Here is a 17,918-nt window from a genome sequence, read left to right as displayed (position 1 = left end):
ACAACATTATAACTGAAAGACTTTGCAACTCCCTAAAACCCCAAATCCCTCAAAGATGGGCCAAAAGGGAAACAAATCTATATTTTTGATTTGGGGTTGAACTGGCCCTTTAACAGCTGATCGCCTAGCAACGCTTCAAACAACCTGAGGTGGGCTGAAGCTATAGGCTAGCTCATCAAGACTGTTTTAATCGTTCAGAAACGACTGTAATTTTATAAATAATGGAACGAGAACTAAACGAAGAGGAACTACAGGACCTGTTTGCGTGGATAGATAAGATACCTCTGTCCCGGCCCAAAAGACACATCACAAGAGACTTCAGCGACGCAGGTAGTAAAGGTGGCTAAGCAGTCCTCAGGGAGCTGCTAACCAAACAATCAAGCAGTAACAGCAGGAGTAATATGATCTGCATTGCTCCATGTCTCCAGCTACGGTAATTTTATTTATTTGTGAACTGACTAAGTTTCTCTTTGAACCTTAGTGATGGCTGCTGAGGCGGTAAAATATTTCTTCCCCAAGCTTGTTGATCTGCACAACTATGTTTCTGCAAACTCCACACAACAGAAGCTCAGCAACTGGAACCTGCTCAACAGGCAAGACATCACTGTTTTATATGTGTGTGTGTGTGTGATTCTTCTGAATCTGGTGGACTGAATGACTACAGCCCATCCACAGAAAAACATTCTCCACAGCTGAAAAACATCACATTTTAACAGCCTGCCACAAAAACTTGTACACAGGCTACAAAAAAGCTAGATGGCTAATTAATATCTCTTATTAGGAATGACAGACATTGCCTAATGTTTTTCCCATCCAAATAAAATTATTCCTGGGCCTCCACATCTGGTCCTGCGGACAAATCCGACTTACACCCACTCACTCCATCCCTCGCCACTGATATGGCACAAAGCCAGCGTCAGATTTATGGGAATTTGCTGAAAACGTTTGGCTCCCATGTTGTGTCTCATCAGTTAAATCACACTGAGTCTGCTGATACTACTGTGCATAGTTCTAGGTATTAGAAACATGTGTTTTTATTTATCTGAGGATAGGAAGGTATTTTCCAAGCTGGACTTCCATGTGCCTGAGGAGACACTGAAGAAAATTGCACAGAGCACCACAGGAGCAGTAGTGCCTGTCCTGAGCACCCTCAGGGAGAAGATAGACAAGAAACTGGAGTACACCCCCAACAACATACTGGTGTGTAGTGACACACACTGTATATGTCACTTTTTTGTCTATATGAATTACTGCATGCTTGTCCGTGTTAATCTAACCACATTGGATATATATTTTGTTTTATAAATTTAGGATATGGAGTATTATGACACCAGGAATGAGGAGAAACCTCATGAAGGTACAGTCTTCTGCATTTGATGCCATATTTGGCTGTGCATCACATCACACGATAGTGATGTAGGCGTTGCTGGAAGTTACAAACTGCGATGAAGTTAGTAACATTAAGTAGATTATGGAAATAAAACAGCTGAATTAGGATAAATGCAATGACTTTGTATTGGCCTTATGCATGTTGCAGCATGTGTCATAATGATAGTGTAGGTTGTGCAGAATATCAGCTGAAACAGTTGTTTTTTATTTAACTGAAGCCAAACAAAACTGAAGCTAAGATGTGCTTTATTTAGCACAGGAAGTGAGTTTGGTGTTATTTTAGACTTTTTTTTGTTAATGCTGCTATATCTGCTTGTCAGCTCCCAAACACCGAGTCAGCATATTCAGCATTCAGCAAGGTGTTTTTTTCCCCTCTTTTTTTTGTTTTTGTTTAAGGGAGCAGTTTAGTGACTGTTCATCACTGTTTTTGTCACTGAAATGAAGCGTCTCCAAGATCTTCTCAGGCCCAAGTTAAGTGTAATCTATCCCAGAGATAGCAGTGACCAATCAGAAACACAAAGAAACGTCCATTTGAAGGAATCGGGGAGAACTGATTAGAAAGAAATTCCACCACCCTAAAGTAGTGAACTTGTTTCCCACACCTCATCCGTCCCTATTAAAGCTGGCCAGTGCCTCCACCCTCTGCTCTTTCCTCTTCCGTCTACACTCGTTCCCGCTATCAGACACATGACTCAGGTTCTCGTATCAGTTTCCACATGGCTCTTATCGCTGGCCTGAGCTCAGCACCGTTGACTTAAAGCCTGATATTTTTTTTCCTTTATCTAGTAATCTTACTTCAGTGTTTCACCCTCTTTCTGCTATTGCTCATCATCCTTTCTGCCACCAAGCCTTATCTCTTTTACTCAGCTGTATAGATTTTTTCAGTCATTGTGTTTTGTTCACATCATAGTTTGTAAAACAAGACACTTTTTTTTCTTCAGAAATTCAGCAGACTGAGATAAGACTTCTAACTCAGCTGGAGGAATTGAAAAAAGATGAAAAGAACAGGCAGAAAAACAGGTATGACCAAAACACTGCTTTTAATTATAATGCAATGAATCGCAAGAACATTTAAAACAAAGATAATAGCGTGTGCATTCTTTTTTTATGGTACAGTAAAGTGGAGCGTGCAGTAAAGTTTTACTCAGACATGGATCCTGCTTTCCAACAAATGCTGAAGGAAAAGGAAAAAGCAATTATGTCTTTGATGGAGACTGTGGAGGTAAAGTCTGCATGCAGACATGCATGAATGCAGGAAACACTCTGCTAAAGTGTGTGTCTGTGTGTGTGTGAGATGGAGAAAGATATTTAGGAGTGTGTGTTAGGCATGTGTAATACCCTGTGTCAGCAGTGGCGAGTGAGTCAGTATCTGCTCAGCGGATATAACCCTTATTTTTCTTTTCCATCTGTGGTCACATCTGCATGTTTCGAGAGAAGCAGAAGGATGACACAAACGTGCAACTTCTCCTTTCACCACACAATGAAGTTTTCAGAAGCCTTCAAAGAAATATCCTCCCTTTAACCTCATCCCTTTTTTCTTTTTCTTTTCTTGGTTTTCTTGGTCGTGTATGTTTGCAGATCCTCCAGATGAAAGTGAACAAGCTGGAACATCTGGTTCACTTGAAGGATGTCCGTATTCAAGATCTGACACAGCATCTGGAGACGTACAAAGCAAGAGGCAACACACACTGAAGCAGCTGTGAAACTATACAAACAGAGAAATGTCTGTAGCAGTTCTGATATATAAACCTGTATTTTGTTAAAAAGAAATATTAGTTAAGGCAAATGATCATCTTATCTAATCCCACCAGCTAAAACTGTCACATCTGTTGAAATGCACACGGGGGATTCCAGATGTGAACTTTTTAAATCCCTGTTTTGAAAAAGAAAAAAGGGGATTTTATCTCAGAACATAAAATGTACACACTTCAAGATGCAGAAATGTCTCCTTTTCTTTCTTTAATAACATGATCCACTGCCTTATATCTAGAATCTTCTGTGTTTATGCTTCATGACCCTTTTATATGAAATCATGACTTGTTGAATGTAAATAGTTGCTTCTTTGTGAAAGGTATATCTGGGCTTCTTTTAACAGCCCATAATTTCTGACTGTCAGCTTCTAAATAAAGCCACAAATCCCCATTCACAATTATCTCACTAAATAAGACGGCAGTGTTTTAAATAAGCCAAGTAGTGGGTTAAAGCCAGCAAAACAAAACTATATAAGGTGTTGCATTTGGTGGCAGCCACTTCCTTCCTTCACTCATTCAAACCTGACCTTATTTAACCAGAACTTAGTTAATAACTTCACTTCCACTTTATCGAGCATTTTTTTTTTTTTAGAATTACTGCGACATCAAAGTCAGGAGCATTGACGAAGTTGTGACACAGCAGCAGCAGACCGCAGCCCAACGTCTGCTTTTCCGATATAAAGTTCATTTCACTTTCTTGAGGTTTTTCTGTAGTGCCAAATAAGAGAGAGATGTCCCTCATTGTTTTACTTTATCTGGGCTTTGTTGGAGTGAGAGGCATGTGACCTGTAGCTGTACCAGGAGCAGCTGATCATCTCCAGCTGCCTACTAATGTGACTGTCGTGCTCACAATCATGCCACCTCATTAATCATCATTATCAATCAATTAATGACTGAGAAAAACAAACACCTAATGAGTTTACAGTTACACTTATTTTAGATTTAGATTTTAATTACTCCTTTTTTCACAAGGGGTCGCCACTGCAGGTAGCTCTGCATGCATATCTACACTGGATACTTCTTGATGCAACCTTAAAGGGATATGTTTCTCCTCCTGGGATCCATTAGCTTATATACCACTACACTGTGGAGCCACTTAACAAATGCATGTATTTAAATTAATGAATTATTGATTTATTTTTGGTAAATTACGTCTAACAATGGAAAACATCTGACTCAGTGTGACACAATATATGTGATGAGTCACAATCACACTCAGTTAAAGTGGTTCTGCTGCCGGACCACACTATATGAAAATGTCCCCGTTTACCTGACAACCAGTACATATACTCACTTCATTAGGTACTTCTGTTCAACTGCTGGTTAAATAAATATCTAATCAGCCAATCACATGGCAGGAACTCAAGCCGAAGTTCAAACTGAGCATCAGAATGGTGAAGAAAGTTGATTTAAGAGAATCTGAATGTAACATTGTTGCTGGTGCCAGATGGGCTGATCTGAGGATTTCAGAAACTGCTGATGTACTGGGATTTTCCCAAACAACCATCTCTAGGGTTTACAGAGAATGCTCTGAAAAAGAGAAAACATTTTGTGAGCAGCAGTTCTCTGGGCAAAAATGCCTTGTTTATCCCAGAGGTCAGAGGAGAATGGCCAGACTTCTTTGAGCTGATAAGAAGGCAACAGCAACTCAAATAATCACTCATTACAACCAAGGTATGTTGAAGAGCATGTCTGAATGCACATCATGTCTAATCTTGAAGCAGATAGGCTACAGCAGCAGAAGACCATACCAGGTGTCTTTAATAAGGACCTCTCTTAAACATAGATGAGCAGATGATTTCCCCCGTTCCACAGTTCTAAGTAAAAGCCTTTCCTGATCTCATAACATGCTCGATCACTGTAAGAGCAGTGGCTGACGTGATCTACATTTACAGCACAGCTAATCAAAAGCTTGACTGTTTTTAGTGTTCAGATGTGCTTACCTCATCTATTTCATGTTCATGAGACAAAAATTAATTTTTACCAGAAATCCACAGGAAGATGAAAACAGCATCATTACATCACTGTGGTTAAGCAAGACCCAAAGTCCAATACAAAGGACAGATGTTAAAAAAATATAATTCAAATTATATTTTATAATAATTTAGTTTTTTTTTTTTTTACTGTAATACATTTCTTTCAATCACAATAGTTAAAATATCTAAAAAAAAATATCTGACATGTACATTTGTACCTTTGTGATGCTGTGCAACACATGAGATTTTCATCATGGATGTGCAGCAGACAAAACTGTGTGATGCTATCATGTCAGTATGGACCAAAAGCTCTGAGACATACTTCCAAATCCTCTGAATCTATGCCATGAAGAGTTCTAAACAGATACCAACAATCAATTTTATATAAGGTTCGTGCTAAGATTTCAATATATATATATAAGAATATATATAAAATGTATATAAATAATCCAATCAACCAAAGTTACAGAGGCGCCAATAGCCCAGTTTTTTTATATCCCTTGTATGAGTCAAGCACGTCATCTCTGCCTGAACAATGCCCTCTTCTTTCAAACTCCATGCCCCCATGTTTCAATTCTGATTTTATGTCAAATATTTGAAAGTTAAAGCCAAGATTTCATGTAAAATTCCTTTTTACATGAAATCTTGTGCTTGCACTTTTTATGGCTGGTCGTTAACTACTTGTTGAGTTTTCCTATTTTGCTGGTACTTGTATATTTACTCTCTATGGAGGTTTGTTTCTGCCACTGATTTATTTTTATCTATTTATTTATTTATTTTTTAAGCAGGTCAAACTTTTGGGTTAGCATCTTGAAATTTCAACTTACTTAGAAGTACCTTAAAATTTGGAATAATAACTTGACATTTCAACTCCGCTTTGCTTGATAATTCCCTGTTTTGTTTTTAGCATTTCATATGATTTTATTCAGAGGAGAGTTTTGGTTTTATAGTTTTATATGATGTAAGTTCACATCTTTGTACCCCGTACCTACTACTTGCTATCAGGAACTCTTGATCCACTGTTTGTAGCATGTGGAAAAAACTGAAGATTGTAAGAGTTAAGATGGCTGCAGCAGCAAGCATTAAAAACCGTGTTTGCTGAGTTAACTAAAGAACTTAGCTTCCATTTCTCCCTTCCTTTTCCCTCAAAAGTCAACTATTTGACCAATTTAAAAGCAAACAAATTAAGCAGACCTGTTTTACCAAGCAATGTTGGCGTCTTAAACACAGTAATCCTGATGATCTCTTGGGTTATTTTCCCAAAACAGAGCTCTATTCATAGCCACAGAAGAGCCCTAATTGTATAGCAGACTTTAGAAATTACCAGGGTCTCCATAGAAACTCAGACAGTGATAAGTGATAGGAAATAGCAAAGTTAATACGCCTTTTAATACATACAGTGGATAAGAATGTGAGGGAAAACTGAAGAACAGAGCTGCTTTTGATAAAAGAGCTGCCTGCCGCTGATGAATCACACTGAGTATCACCCTGCTGTTTGGGAACTAGATTTACTCAGAGATGAGGGACCACACCTTTCTGTATCTGGGGACACATCCAGGATGAAGTCAACGCAAGATGGATCATCCAGGATCTGATGAAAATCAACAAAAGGAAAAGCGCTGGTTCAGCCAGGAAAGGGAAAAAAACCTGACCATAGCCTCACTTCCTAAGAGAGAGGACTTCAAACTGGCTGGAATTGCGCAAATGGCAAGAAGTAATAAGACCACCCATTACTATAAGCACAGGCCAAAACACAAAAAAAACAACAAATTCCCTTTGTAATCAATGAGGAGTGAAGTTTATTTAAACCCGAAAACACTCAATATGATCATATATCTTTAAAATCTTATCAAAAGTGGGGGGGGAAAGTTTATCTGGGTCAAACAAAAGCTAAACCCCTCCCCCAGAAACCACTGGTTTGGCTGTGAGAGGATACCAGGGTCCATGAGGGCTGAGAGGTCACAAGAGGAAGCCGTCCCTCATCTGGTCACTCAGGCACTGGTCACATGGACTGACACACACTTTAAATGCTTCCTGGAAAGCATTTGTGAACAGCTGACTGGCTGTGCTGAGGGAAGAGCGGGTTTTATTTTCTTCAGATGACCACTTTACAAACTCAACAGACACACACTCTCACACACACAGATCTGTTTTTGGAGTGTTTACAAGACATTATGTGGGTTAGAACAACAAGGACTGTGTGATGGATCGTGTTTATATATTCAGTGTGTTCACTGAGTCGTGCTCATTTTTCCACAACCACCCAGCCTTTGAAATAAAACAAAAAGCTAAGATACAGTCGCACATCATATAAATTCCTCTTATTAGAATATGTGGTGGGATATAAATCATGCCGATTATGCACAGGCTCAAATGTGGGTTGGTATATCTATCAATTTGTAAACCTATAGAAAACCTGTAGATACAATATATAATGTCACTTGTGGAAAACATTGGAGAAAAAAAGGACATAAATAAAACAACAGTGAGATTTGAGGCACTTGTGCTGCAGTTAAGATGCAAATATATTTCAGTGTGCATGTGTAGTTCTGTGTCACAAAATAGTAAGGGAAATCTGAGTTTCCTTCTGTAACTTAGCCCATAAAATAAAGGTGTTTCTAAACTTTGTACAAGCTCATGATTGATTTTACTTCTATACATACATAACTTTTGGAAATATACAAACTGACACATATTCAATGGGTCACTGGGGTCTTTATCCTTTCATTTATTCTTTTGATCAAGTCTGCCACTCTGCTAGTATTCAAACCAAGTGACTCATCTACCATGGCACAAGTTCTCCTCCTTGTGGCATTCGAATGCACAACAATGCCCACACATCAATGCAAAGAGAAGAGAGGTATCAAAATAGGTTTTATTTTTTACATAAGAACATTGTCAAAACTTGAAAACATTTTTGCATATAAACCTTTTAAAACAAGGAGACAATGTTTAAATTTCACATATAGTACAAAAAAAATCGACAAAAATTATTTTTGTGAGTGATTCGTCCCCCTCTTTTGCATTTTTTATTTGAACCCACCACCAAAGCAATTGCGAGTTGCAGCGTTAAACTGCCAAATGGAGGTCACAGAAACAGCGCGGCGTCTTCAAAACACTCGTAGTGTTCACTGCCTGTTGAGTCTTTCAAAGCGAGAACGACGAGGCCGCACAGAACGGCCCGTCTTCAGTCTATGAGGAGCCTTTTAGCTTGTAAGTCTGGGGTAAACCATTATATTATTTAAGGCTTGTTATCTCAATTGTATTTCCATGTTTCGAAAACGCAGAGCAGAACAGAATCAAAATGTACACACACATTAAAACTAGCACCAACCCGCATCTTTTCTTAAGCTAAAGCAACATCGACATTCATCTCTAAACAGACCAACTTCTTTTTGAGTAGAACTCGTGCTGTCAAAAACTGATTGGAGGTTACGTGAATCCTCTCCGAGTTTCTGTCGTCATAGGAAGCTCTGTGGTACTTCAATTATCTCGGTGAGAAATGACAGAAGATCCTGTAGTCCGCTTAGTTATGAATCACCATAAAAAATGTAAACATTGACAATGAAATGTAGATTTCGTTTTAAATATTATTTCTATTTCAGTCACCCTACATCCTCTTAAATTGGCATTGTTCCAGACAGACACCAAGCTGAAAAGGTGGTGCTTTTCCATTTTCCTCTCAAACCACAGCTTTCTTCATGGTGAAAATCTGAATTATTTGTTGTTTGGAGAGTGAACATTAAACAGCTGTCTTTTTAATATTTAATACATGTCCTGAGAGTTTACATTTAACCACTTATTAATACGCTGCATAACAACAGAGTTGGTTGCAGGCTCTATTAATAACCATCAGAACCATCCCAAACTCAAAATTTCAACATGCACGGCTCTGGAAACCAATCGAAAGAAAGAAACATGCGCTGACTTCTTTAATGACAATCTCTACTTCTCGCAGTGCTCGCTGTTACAACAATCAGCTGTTAATCATCCTGAATTTGTATTAGACTAAATCTTTAAGCAGCGCCAGATCTTTCTTCCATTTTTTCCCATCTCATTTGCTTCACAGTCAGTGTCACAGGAGGTCCCAAAAACAACTAATAATAGAATACTACACCAAATAATAAACTACATTACCAATCTGATACCCCTCCACAGCTAATATCTGTTTAATTTCACTCAACTGGACATTTATAACACACTCACTTCTGTATATAACCCATCAAATGTTCAAGTTCATCCACCAGCAGCTTAAAGGGGCCCTTATACTCTTAAAAGAACAGCCACCTTAGTAAGTCAGTGCAAGTGAGGTTGGCACAGAGATGACTTAACCCCCATCACACGCACATACATTGTCCACCCAGCTTTTAATTAGTGTCACCTGTCAGATTCCAGTGCAGCTAAGCCACAGAATTCTCAAAAATCAATAACTCATCACAAATCATTGACCTTGCATACAAAAAACAATAATAAAAAAAAGATAACAACAGAAAAAAGAGAAATGAATGCAGCCCCAAAAGCAAAAGTTAAACACCGCACTGATTGCAAGCACATGTAAATTAGGGCGACTAGTTGCCATCACCTTCCCAGGCATTAGCATGTTTATGCTTTTGATTTTTAACTATGGCATCAATCTCATTCCTAAAGCTCATCTTTTCAAAAATGTGAAAGGCTGAAAAAGAAACAAAACAAAACAAAACAAAAAATTCCTTTTCATCTGGCGCCTTCTCCCGTCTCACTTTCACTTTTCGTTCACCTTAAACCCTCTCCCACTCTTTTTTTGCCATTTAGATTTAAGACTGAAGCGTGCAGTTCACCAAACTAGCTGAAAAGCTACTCCACCCATCATCATCATCTTCAGTTCAGCACTCTACGCCCCAGTGACAAGACAATTCCTCATCAAGCTCTCCTGTCCTGTGCAGAGGCAGAGCTGTGGACTCACTGCCCATCAGACTTCACTTTAAAGAAGTCTGATTCAGCATTCGGTAATGGAGGGGAGCGCGGAGACTTAGGTGGACCGTTGTTCCCCTCTACAAACATGTTCGGGATGTCCTGGCCAAAGTAGATCTTACTGTTAGCCGCTATGGCCTGGTACTTCATCAGCTCCAGGTATTCAGGCGTCAACTTCACCTGCAAGGATTTAGAAGAGAGACGGCAGAGTGTGAGGATTCAATTAGTGCTGGATCACATTGCTGTTTATGGTAACACTTTATCTTAATGTGACTATATACAGCTACATGGCTAAAAATAAAAGCAACATTGCAGCTGGACCAACTTCAGTGATGAGCAATTAAATTAACTCTGATCTAGTAGAGCTGCTTCAAGACCTGACTCTTGTCAGGAGGACGGTAATTAATGGTTCGTGACATCTTTCTGCAGTTAGCCAGTTTGGTAGAGTGTGTCGAAAGTCTGCATCTATTTAAAGTCGATTCTGTTTAGGTCAGGTGAACTGAGGTTATTAATATCACTACACTAGGTTTGTGTGGATTCATGTGTTTGCTGTATAAACCTACAAATAAACCCAAACTAAAACTATGTTACTACAACTGCTGGAAATCTATGCCATAACCTATGCCGTAATCTGCCGTGCACTTCCCTGGGAGTTTAGCTACACATTGGGTTGACGCAGCCCACAACTATTGTAAATGGTCTGTTTAGTGCAATAGAGTCCTCCTGTGCATTTCTGGCTACTTTTTCCACCACAGTTTTTAAATTTATCATTGAGAAAATATGGATCATCATCTCAAAATAAGGAATGATAATAATAGCATTAATATAAGAACTCACAAATGTCAACAAATTCCTGGATGCACTGTTGTAATGATCAGAACTGACGTTAAAGTATGCACATAGAAGTAGAAAAAACTTCAGGGACAAATATGTTTGCCCCTAAAAAACAAACAAAAAAAACCTGACCATAACAAAGAGCGGGGACCAGGGAGGGAAAAAGCCCCAACATTTCAACTGTTTCTATCAGCTGACACCGCATGTAAAACTTGAGGACACAACCACAAGGTAATTAACACATATTGGACCAGCACAAGCATAAATGCGTCAACAATGTCAGCCACCTACATAGGTTACATCATGGGCTCTACAAAGAAGTCTAAATCAGGCCTTATCCTCTTTTACATTGGGGATTTTTTTTTATTGTTATGGCCACTGCAAAAACACCTCTCAGCAGAGTGTTACTGTTTTAAAACTGTACAATCTGTGATGACTGCATTTGATGTTAACAACAAAGTGTTTAAACTGTTTGGTTTTTTTTACCCTGTTTGCTTCAGCAAACTTGGCAGCAGTGTAAAATTCAGCATCAGCCTTAGCTTTCTCTCTGGCCAGGAAGGCAGCATCTGAAACAAAGAAACACTGTTGAACGAGACAAATAAACCAGCACACCACAACTCAGGAACACACAGATTCATGTCACAGAAAGGAACCAAAGGATTTTAGGCCCACCCTCTATTTCAGAGATCTTCTTCTCTGTCTCCTTCTCCATCACCTTCTGCTGGAACTGGATCTCTGCTACCTGAGCCACTTTCTGAGCCTCTGTGTGACAGAAAAGGGAAGGCTGAGGTTGGCAGTGGGGTTACGCATGAATAACTTTGAGAGGCAAACTGCTAAAATTGTACCGATGGTCATGCAAATAAAAAGGTAACTGCCTGCTTTACAGTAAAACAGCACATTTACCAATAATGGCTTTCTTCCTTTCAGTCTCAGCTTCCTTTTCCACCACCTTCTGAGTCTGAGCTGTTATTAGCAAGCGAGTCTTTTCTGCTTCCCTGCACATAGACAAATGAGGTTCTTGCAAATATTTTGCTTTCCATGTGGTCTTGCATGAATCAAGTGAGGAAATCACAGAAACTAAACCACATACAAAGTCTATGCTGGTAACGTCAATTATACAAACTCACATAAGTTCAAAGTTCCTCCTGATAGACTCAGGGATCTTTGGTTTGGTAACACGAACTGCCTTTATTGGAAACAGTAAAAAAGAGGGAAACGGTGAGGGAAAATTGCTCACAACAATAAGAAGACACAGAAAACAGATAGATTGGTCTACTAGTATCTATTCAGACTTTGATTCCTCACCTCAAACTGGTGAGCAAATGTCATTTATTTTTTTTATATTTTCATTTTTATTTTTTTATTTATTGTGTGTGTGGGTTTGGGGGGAGGGGGTTGTTTGTTTGGGTCACACTAACATCTGTTTCTTCCTAGCTGTGCGCTAATGGTCCTGGCCCATGAGCAGGGGTCATTAAACAAACACTAACAGACAGTAACCTGGTTTACCCCGCGGCTTAAAATGAATTTATAGTTCCTGCAAGAAGCTAATAGGTAATGCAGTAAACAACAGTTTAATCTGACTTCTGTTTTACCTCACCTCAGTGGGAGCATTTTTAACTGTATTAACACAGGTTAGTGCGGAAGAAAACGTGCAATAAGTTTGGGCTATTTGGTGATCAACTGCCAACGAGGAAGAGGAAAAAAACAAACAAAAACAACACTATTAGTGTACTAGTAGGCAGTACAAATGACTGATTGTTAATCTCTACTCTCTGTACATTTGCTGCTAGTGCCTAAATCTAGCTGGTATGAAACTGTGTGTTATTTACCACCTCCATGATCCATGTGCGATCTCGCCTTTTTCCACTAAACATTCTCCATTTCAGCTGGAAAAGTTAAACTATGTACAATATACACTTCTAAGTACTGAGTACTACCTTAAAGTCTTTGTAAAAGGGACAGAGCGAGGGAATGAGGGAGGGTGGAATCTCAGTTCTGGATGTGTCACAGCACAAAACCAACTAGCTGATTTTATCATCCCTAAAATGTCACTGAAAACATGCAGGTTATGTGTGTGTTTAGGTACCTGTATTGTAAGTCCAGGTGCCATAACATTCAGATCTTTCTGTAATGCAGTCTTCAGATTCTCATCTATGATGTCTGCAAACAAAAAAAAGAAAAAGTTCTAATGTATGATCTAATTTCAGGAATTTCAGCATTGTAGTAAAATGCAACCAAAATGTACTAACCAAACAACTCAATGTAAACCTCCTGTAGCGTGTGCACGCTGCAGAACTGGTTGAGTTCATGGTGAATTTTGTTGAATATTAGAGTTTTGTCGTAATCAGCGGTGTAGTTCCTCACAATGTCCACCACTGAATATAGCAGAACAAAAGCAACAATTACTTGGATGCCAATAGGGTTAATAAGTCAACAAAATAAGGAAGTTTTGCAGTGAAAGAAATTCACAAAAACAAGCTGCACCTGCTGAGGGGACGAGCATGTTCACAACTTCTATCCTGTCAAAATAGATCATCACACCTCCACTGTGAAGAAAAAAAATTCTGGTAAATATATATTCATTTTAACGTGGGAATGAATTTTTTAACAGCTAAATAAGGAAGTTCAGTCACACCTTGTTCCACAAGGCACATTCTTGATCTCATCTGTTTGGAGTGTAGTCTGAAACAAAAATTGAAAACATATTGTGACATAGTTATCAGTAAAAGTGATCTGTGTGTTTTCCTATTTGTTAAAACTAAGCATCTAAAATCCAGGGTACAACAGGTTCAACTGCTATTAAACATAGCTGAAGTTCAAACTTAGCATCAGAATTGGGAATAAAAGTGATTTAAGTGACTCTAAGACTACAATTTGCACAGGATCACAAAAATTGAAATCATGGATCCATCCTGCCTATTTCATACTTATGGCCATACGACTCCAAGCACGCCCTATCTTTTCTGATTTGCAGGAGTTCTTCATCATTCAAATGCCACAGCCTTAAATGTCATCTCTGTATGATCGCAGTGTACCCATCTTTTGATGGCTGCTTAGAGCAGGATAACACAACATGTCATAAAGGTCAAATTAGGGCAGTGAGATATGACCAAAATCTCATATCCCGATATTAAGACATCTATCGTCCGATATAAATCACAAAAATGTAACATTTTCTGTAAATTCTGTGAATCTCGGGCAGCTCGACTTGCGTGAAGTGTTTCCAGCTGGGCGTCGCGTACCTGGAGTCGAGTGTTTTAACTGATGCATGAAACTATATATTTTTAGACATAAGTTGTAACGGCCGCCGTTTTCTTTGTTAGTATTTATTACACGGCGTGCTGCGGGGAAAAGCCTGTTCTAACGTTTGAGTTTAAGGTTTATTTTTAGCACCTGACGGCTCTTTTTTGCTTCTCGTCCATAAATACTCTGCATCTTTCACGTGATTCAGTTTATTTTGAAAAGTCTCAACAGGATCTTGAGCTTTATTGTGAAAGGTTTATGTGGAAAATAAACAAGCAATAAACAAACTTTAGGAAATTAATATAGCCACTACAGTGACCATCAAAATAATGAAAAAAATATTGCCGTAAACAGTTTATTTTGCGACACCACGAAACAAACGATAGCGTAAAATGAAACGATAGACGTTTTTATATCGTCATCCGATATATATCGTTATATTGAACAGCCCTAGGTCAAATCATCTCAAACTGGTTTCTTAAACATAACAATCAGTTCACTGTACTCAAGTCGCCTTCACAGACACCAGATATCAGTCCAAAGGAGCACCTTTGGAATGTGGTTGAGTGAGAGATTTATATAATGGATGTGTAGCCAACAAATGCGCAGCAAATGTCTAATGCCATAATGAACCAAAATCTCTGAGGAATGTTTCCAGCACTTGCTTCAGAGAAGCAGATCTGAAGGCAAAATTGGGTCCAATCTGGTACTAGCAAGGTACCTATTAAAGTGGCCTGTGAGTGCATTATTAAGATTTGAAATTGAGTGCAATGCTACTTTGTACTACATTATATAATTTAGGAGCTATACAAGATTACATAAAGAAGTGCATGGTTGTTTCAAGTTAATACAAGCTGAATGCATACAATGTGTAAAGCATATTCTACTATATTACTCTGATACTCTTTTACGATTCTGATTGTAAACGTTCATAAAATGTAACAGTAGTTTTCCAAAACAACCGTAAATCTTCAAGTTACTTGGATATGCTACCAAGTCCAGACCTTTGCCAAGGTCTGGAACAAGACCCAAACTATCACCCTAAAATGAGAGGATATTTGTTAGGATGTTCAGGAACAAGCCAGGAACCACTAAAGCTCAAGCCTGCCATGAGCTATTGGAACATCAACATCTCTGTTCACAGTAAAGGGAGTTTTATATCACCCTAGACTAAGAACATGCAACCAAGAAAGAAACCTGTGTTTCAAAACCAACCAACCAGCTCAACTTTGCAGCTGCCAACAATGACGAGCCAAATGCCTTCTGGAGAAAAGTTTTATGTCAGGTGACAGAAAGATTGAGCTATTTTTCCACAATGACAAGACTTATGCTTGGAGGAGTAAACATAAGGCTTTCAAACCTAAGAACACTATAACAGCTGTTAAGCATGGTGTTGGCTGTAGCATGGTCTGAGGCTGTTTTGCTGCCAGAGGTACTGGTACATTGTACAAAGTGGACGAAATAACAGCGCATGAGGACCATTTCCAAAATCTTCAACTTCACTTAAAATTGACAGCTAGACGGTTAAAACTTGGACACAGTTGGGTGTTCCAGCAGGACAATAATCCCAAAAATATCTCAAAACTGATTTTGGATTGGATAAACCAGACTAACGTCAAGTTTCTGGAATTGCCCTCCCAAAGCACAAATGAAAATTTATGAACTATGATGCTTAAAACCCTGGTCTGTGCCAAGAAAACAACCAATTTAAATGAACTCTACCAATTCTGCCAATAACAGTGGCCAAATACCCAGACAGAATTATGCCAGAAGCTTACTGATGACTATCTAAAGCCGCTGATTGAAGTGCAACTTGTAAAAAGACATTTAAACAAATATTAGAGGGGTTTTGTATGTATATATTTGCACCTCTATGTTTACTTTTGACAGAGTGTGGATTGGAGAAAATCCTAAATAAATTCAAACCTGTGCACCCAATTCTTGTTTCTTAAAGGCATTAAAGATGTAGGGTGCACAATCATTCTACCCCGGAAAAATAACACCTCAAAGAAATCAGTGAAAAAAACTAAAATTGTCATGAGTTTCATGCCCATCATAAGTGTATGCAAACTTCTGCCCACAACTGTATATGTATTGGCATGTAAATGCTACATTTACTTGGTGTAAAACAGAGCCCCTGCAGCCATGGTTGAATAACAACTGTTTGCATGCTGTAGCTGACTTATTTATAGAAGATCCCACTCTAGTTTTAAAGCGCAGGCACCTCCTGTTTGAATCTTACATTACAAATGCCTTTGCTCAAAGGCCATGTTTCAGGCCTGGAAAGAGAGGCTTACCTGCACTGCTCTGTAGGTGGTAATGAAAGGCAGCATAATGTGATATCCAGGACCATTGGGAGTAGTCAGCAATGCCCCACCTCTGAAACAAATACAAATTATTTCACCAGAGTTCCCAATATCTGATTTTCTTTTGATTATATTTAATGAGGGTGGAAAAAAGAAGAAGACATATAACTTTATAACCATTATTAGAAACAGGTCGCTTACAAATAGCACTCCCACATTCTTAGTACAGTTGTCATTTTCATCAGAAACAGGTGTGATGAATCAGGCCTGACATACCTGTAGTACACAGCGAGGTGTCCTTCTTCTATCTTGTGAATAGAGGAGTGCAACATGATGGCCATCACTCCTGCTATTGCTGCAAATACTGCCCCTACATGCGGCATCGTCATCCTTACTAGCACTCACCTGCAGAGAGAAAAGGAAAATGCTGAAATATTTATACAACACTAAGCCCTCAGGGCACCGTCACGTCTGTGATCAGATGGAAACTGTAACTATAAACAGCAATACATGCAGTCAAGACTGTTAGGGTAAACCAACAGTAACGCATGAGCTGTGCCATAAAACTTGCCTCTTTACATCCAGTAATTTTATGGTCAACACACCATATGGCTTAGCTTTTCTGCTCCGTGCACCCTGTTTTTCACCCCATTGCAATGAAAGTAAGAGTTTAAGTAAATCATTACACATTGGTTACACACACTCTCATATATACGCCTTTTATATTCACCAGTGAGACGGTCAGCTATTAACACAGGTGCACCAGGGTCAAACATGGAAACCTTTATACCTATGATAGTTGCCTTAACAGCAATCAATGGATACCATATAGCAACACTATTAGTAACAATTAACGACTTCGCTTAGTTAAAGTACACTTCACGTGTATTTAGTTTAAACATCTAACGGTGACAGGCACAATTAGCTGATAGAAAGACTTGAGAAGGGTAACAAGCAAGTAACTCCTCAGTCAACTTATGAAGCAACATATGTGCTTCAAAGCTACAGGTCCTTTGATTTAGCTATAACATTAACACAAATAAGTTCTGAAAAAGAAAACAAAGGCTTACCCACCACTCGGTTAGTAACGTTTACCCTAGCTGGCTGGGTTGGGTTGGGTTAGCTAGCTAGCTAGCTGGCTGGCTGGCTAGCTCTCACTGGGTGGGATCGGAAGTGAAGCACTGTTTCAGTGTAGCTTAATGCTAACGCAAGCTTGCTAGGCTACTAGCGTGAAGCAAAGCTTTTAAATCGTCTTGCACTACGACCAAATAATGTTTCAGTAGGTACTGTAAACCACAGGATTATAATATGTAAAATTACCGCTGTAGCAAACCGTCTCCCCTTCTGGTCTTAGCATTCAACGTCCCACCCCCCTTTCCCCGCCTCCCACAGGTTTCAATCTTGCTTTGACTCGCTGCATTATGCTGCCTTCAGGACAGTTGGAAATAAAAGAAGTGACATTGTAAATG

The 17,918-nt window shown here is 39.0% G+C and overlaps 2 protein-coding genes across 4 annotated transcripts; one reads left to right on the top strand and one right to left on the bottom strand.

The window, feature by feature from the left end:
• The first annotated feature begins 121 nt into the window (after positions 1-121).
• spef1 (sperm flagellar 1) lies at positions 122-3,538 on the top strand. Its single transcript, XM_031742980.2, has 7 exons — positions 122-330; positions 482-593; positions 1,053-1,200; positions 1,312-1,357; positions 2,331-2,409; positions 2,506-2,611; positions 2,968-3,538. The coding sequence occupies exons 1-7, from the start codon at positions 222-224 to the stop codon at positions 3,079-3,081; spliced, it is 714 nt and encodes a 237-aa protein (XP_031598840.1). The 5' UTR covers positions 122-221; the 3' UTR covers positions 3,082-3,538.
• A 4,434-nt stretch (positions 3,539-7,972) lies between these two features.
• erlin1 (ER lipid raft associated 1) lies at positions 7,973-17,854 on the bottom strand. Of its 3 annotated transcripts, none has more exons than XM_031742921.2 (12): positions 17,770-17,854; positions 16,726-16,854; positions 16,441-16,522; positions 13,536-13,582; positions 13,385-13,446; positions 13,150-13,275; positions 12,987-13,060; positions 12,028-12,086; positions 11,804-11,895; positions 11,573-11,662; positions 11,387-11,466; positions 7,973-10,246 (listed from the first exon to the last, which is right to left on the bottom strand). In XM_031742921.2, exons 2-12 carry the CDS (start codon positions 16,836-16,838, stop codon positions 10,055-10,057), a joined length of 1,017 nt encoding a protein of 338 aa, XP_031598781.1. In that variant the 5' UTR covers positions 16,839-16,854; positions 17,770-17,854; the 3' UTR covers positions 7,973-10,054. The 3 variants fall into 3 exon arrangements, with proteins under 3 accessions (XP_031598781.1, XP_031598783.1, XP_031598782.1); XM_031742923.2 differs by having other exon boundaries at positions 17,520-17,852; XM_031742922.2 differs by having other exon boundaries at positions 17,524-17,852.
• Positions 17,855-17,918: the final 64 nt, after the last annotated feature.

Source organism: Oreochromis aureus, linkage group 13 (genome assembly GCF_013358895.1).
Source record: "Oreochromis aureus strain Israel breed Guangdong linkage group 13, ZZ_aureus, whole genome shotgun sequence".
In the NCBI taxonomy this organism is placed as follows: Eukaryota; Metazoa; Chordata; class Actinopteri; order Cichliformes; family Cichlidae; genus Oreochromis; species Oreochromis aureus.
The sequence above is the reverse complement of the archived record's forward strand: the minus strand, read 5'-3'. Positions and strand labels throughout refer to the sequence as shown.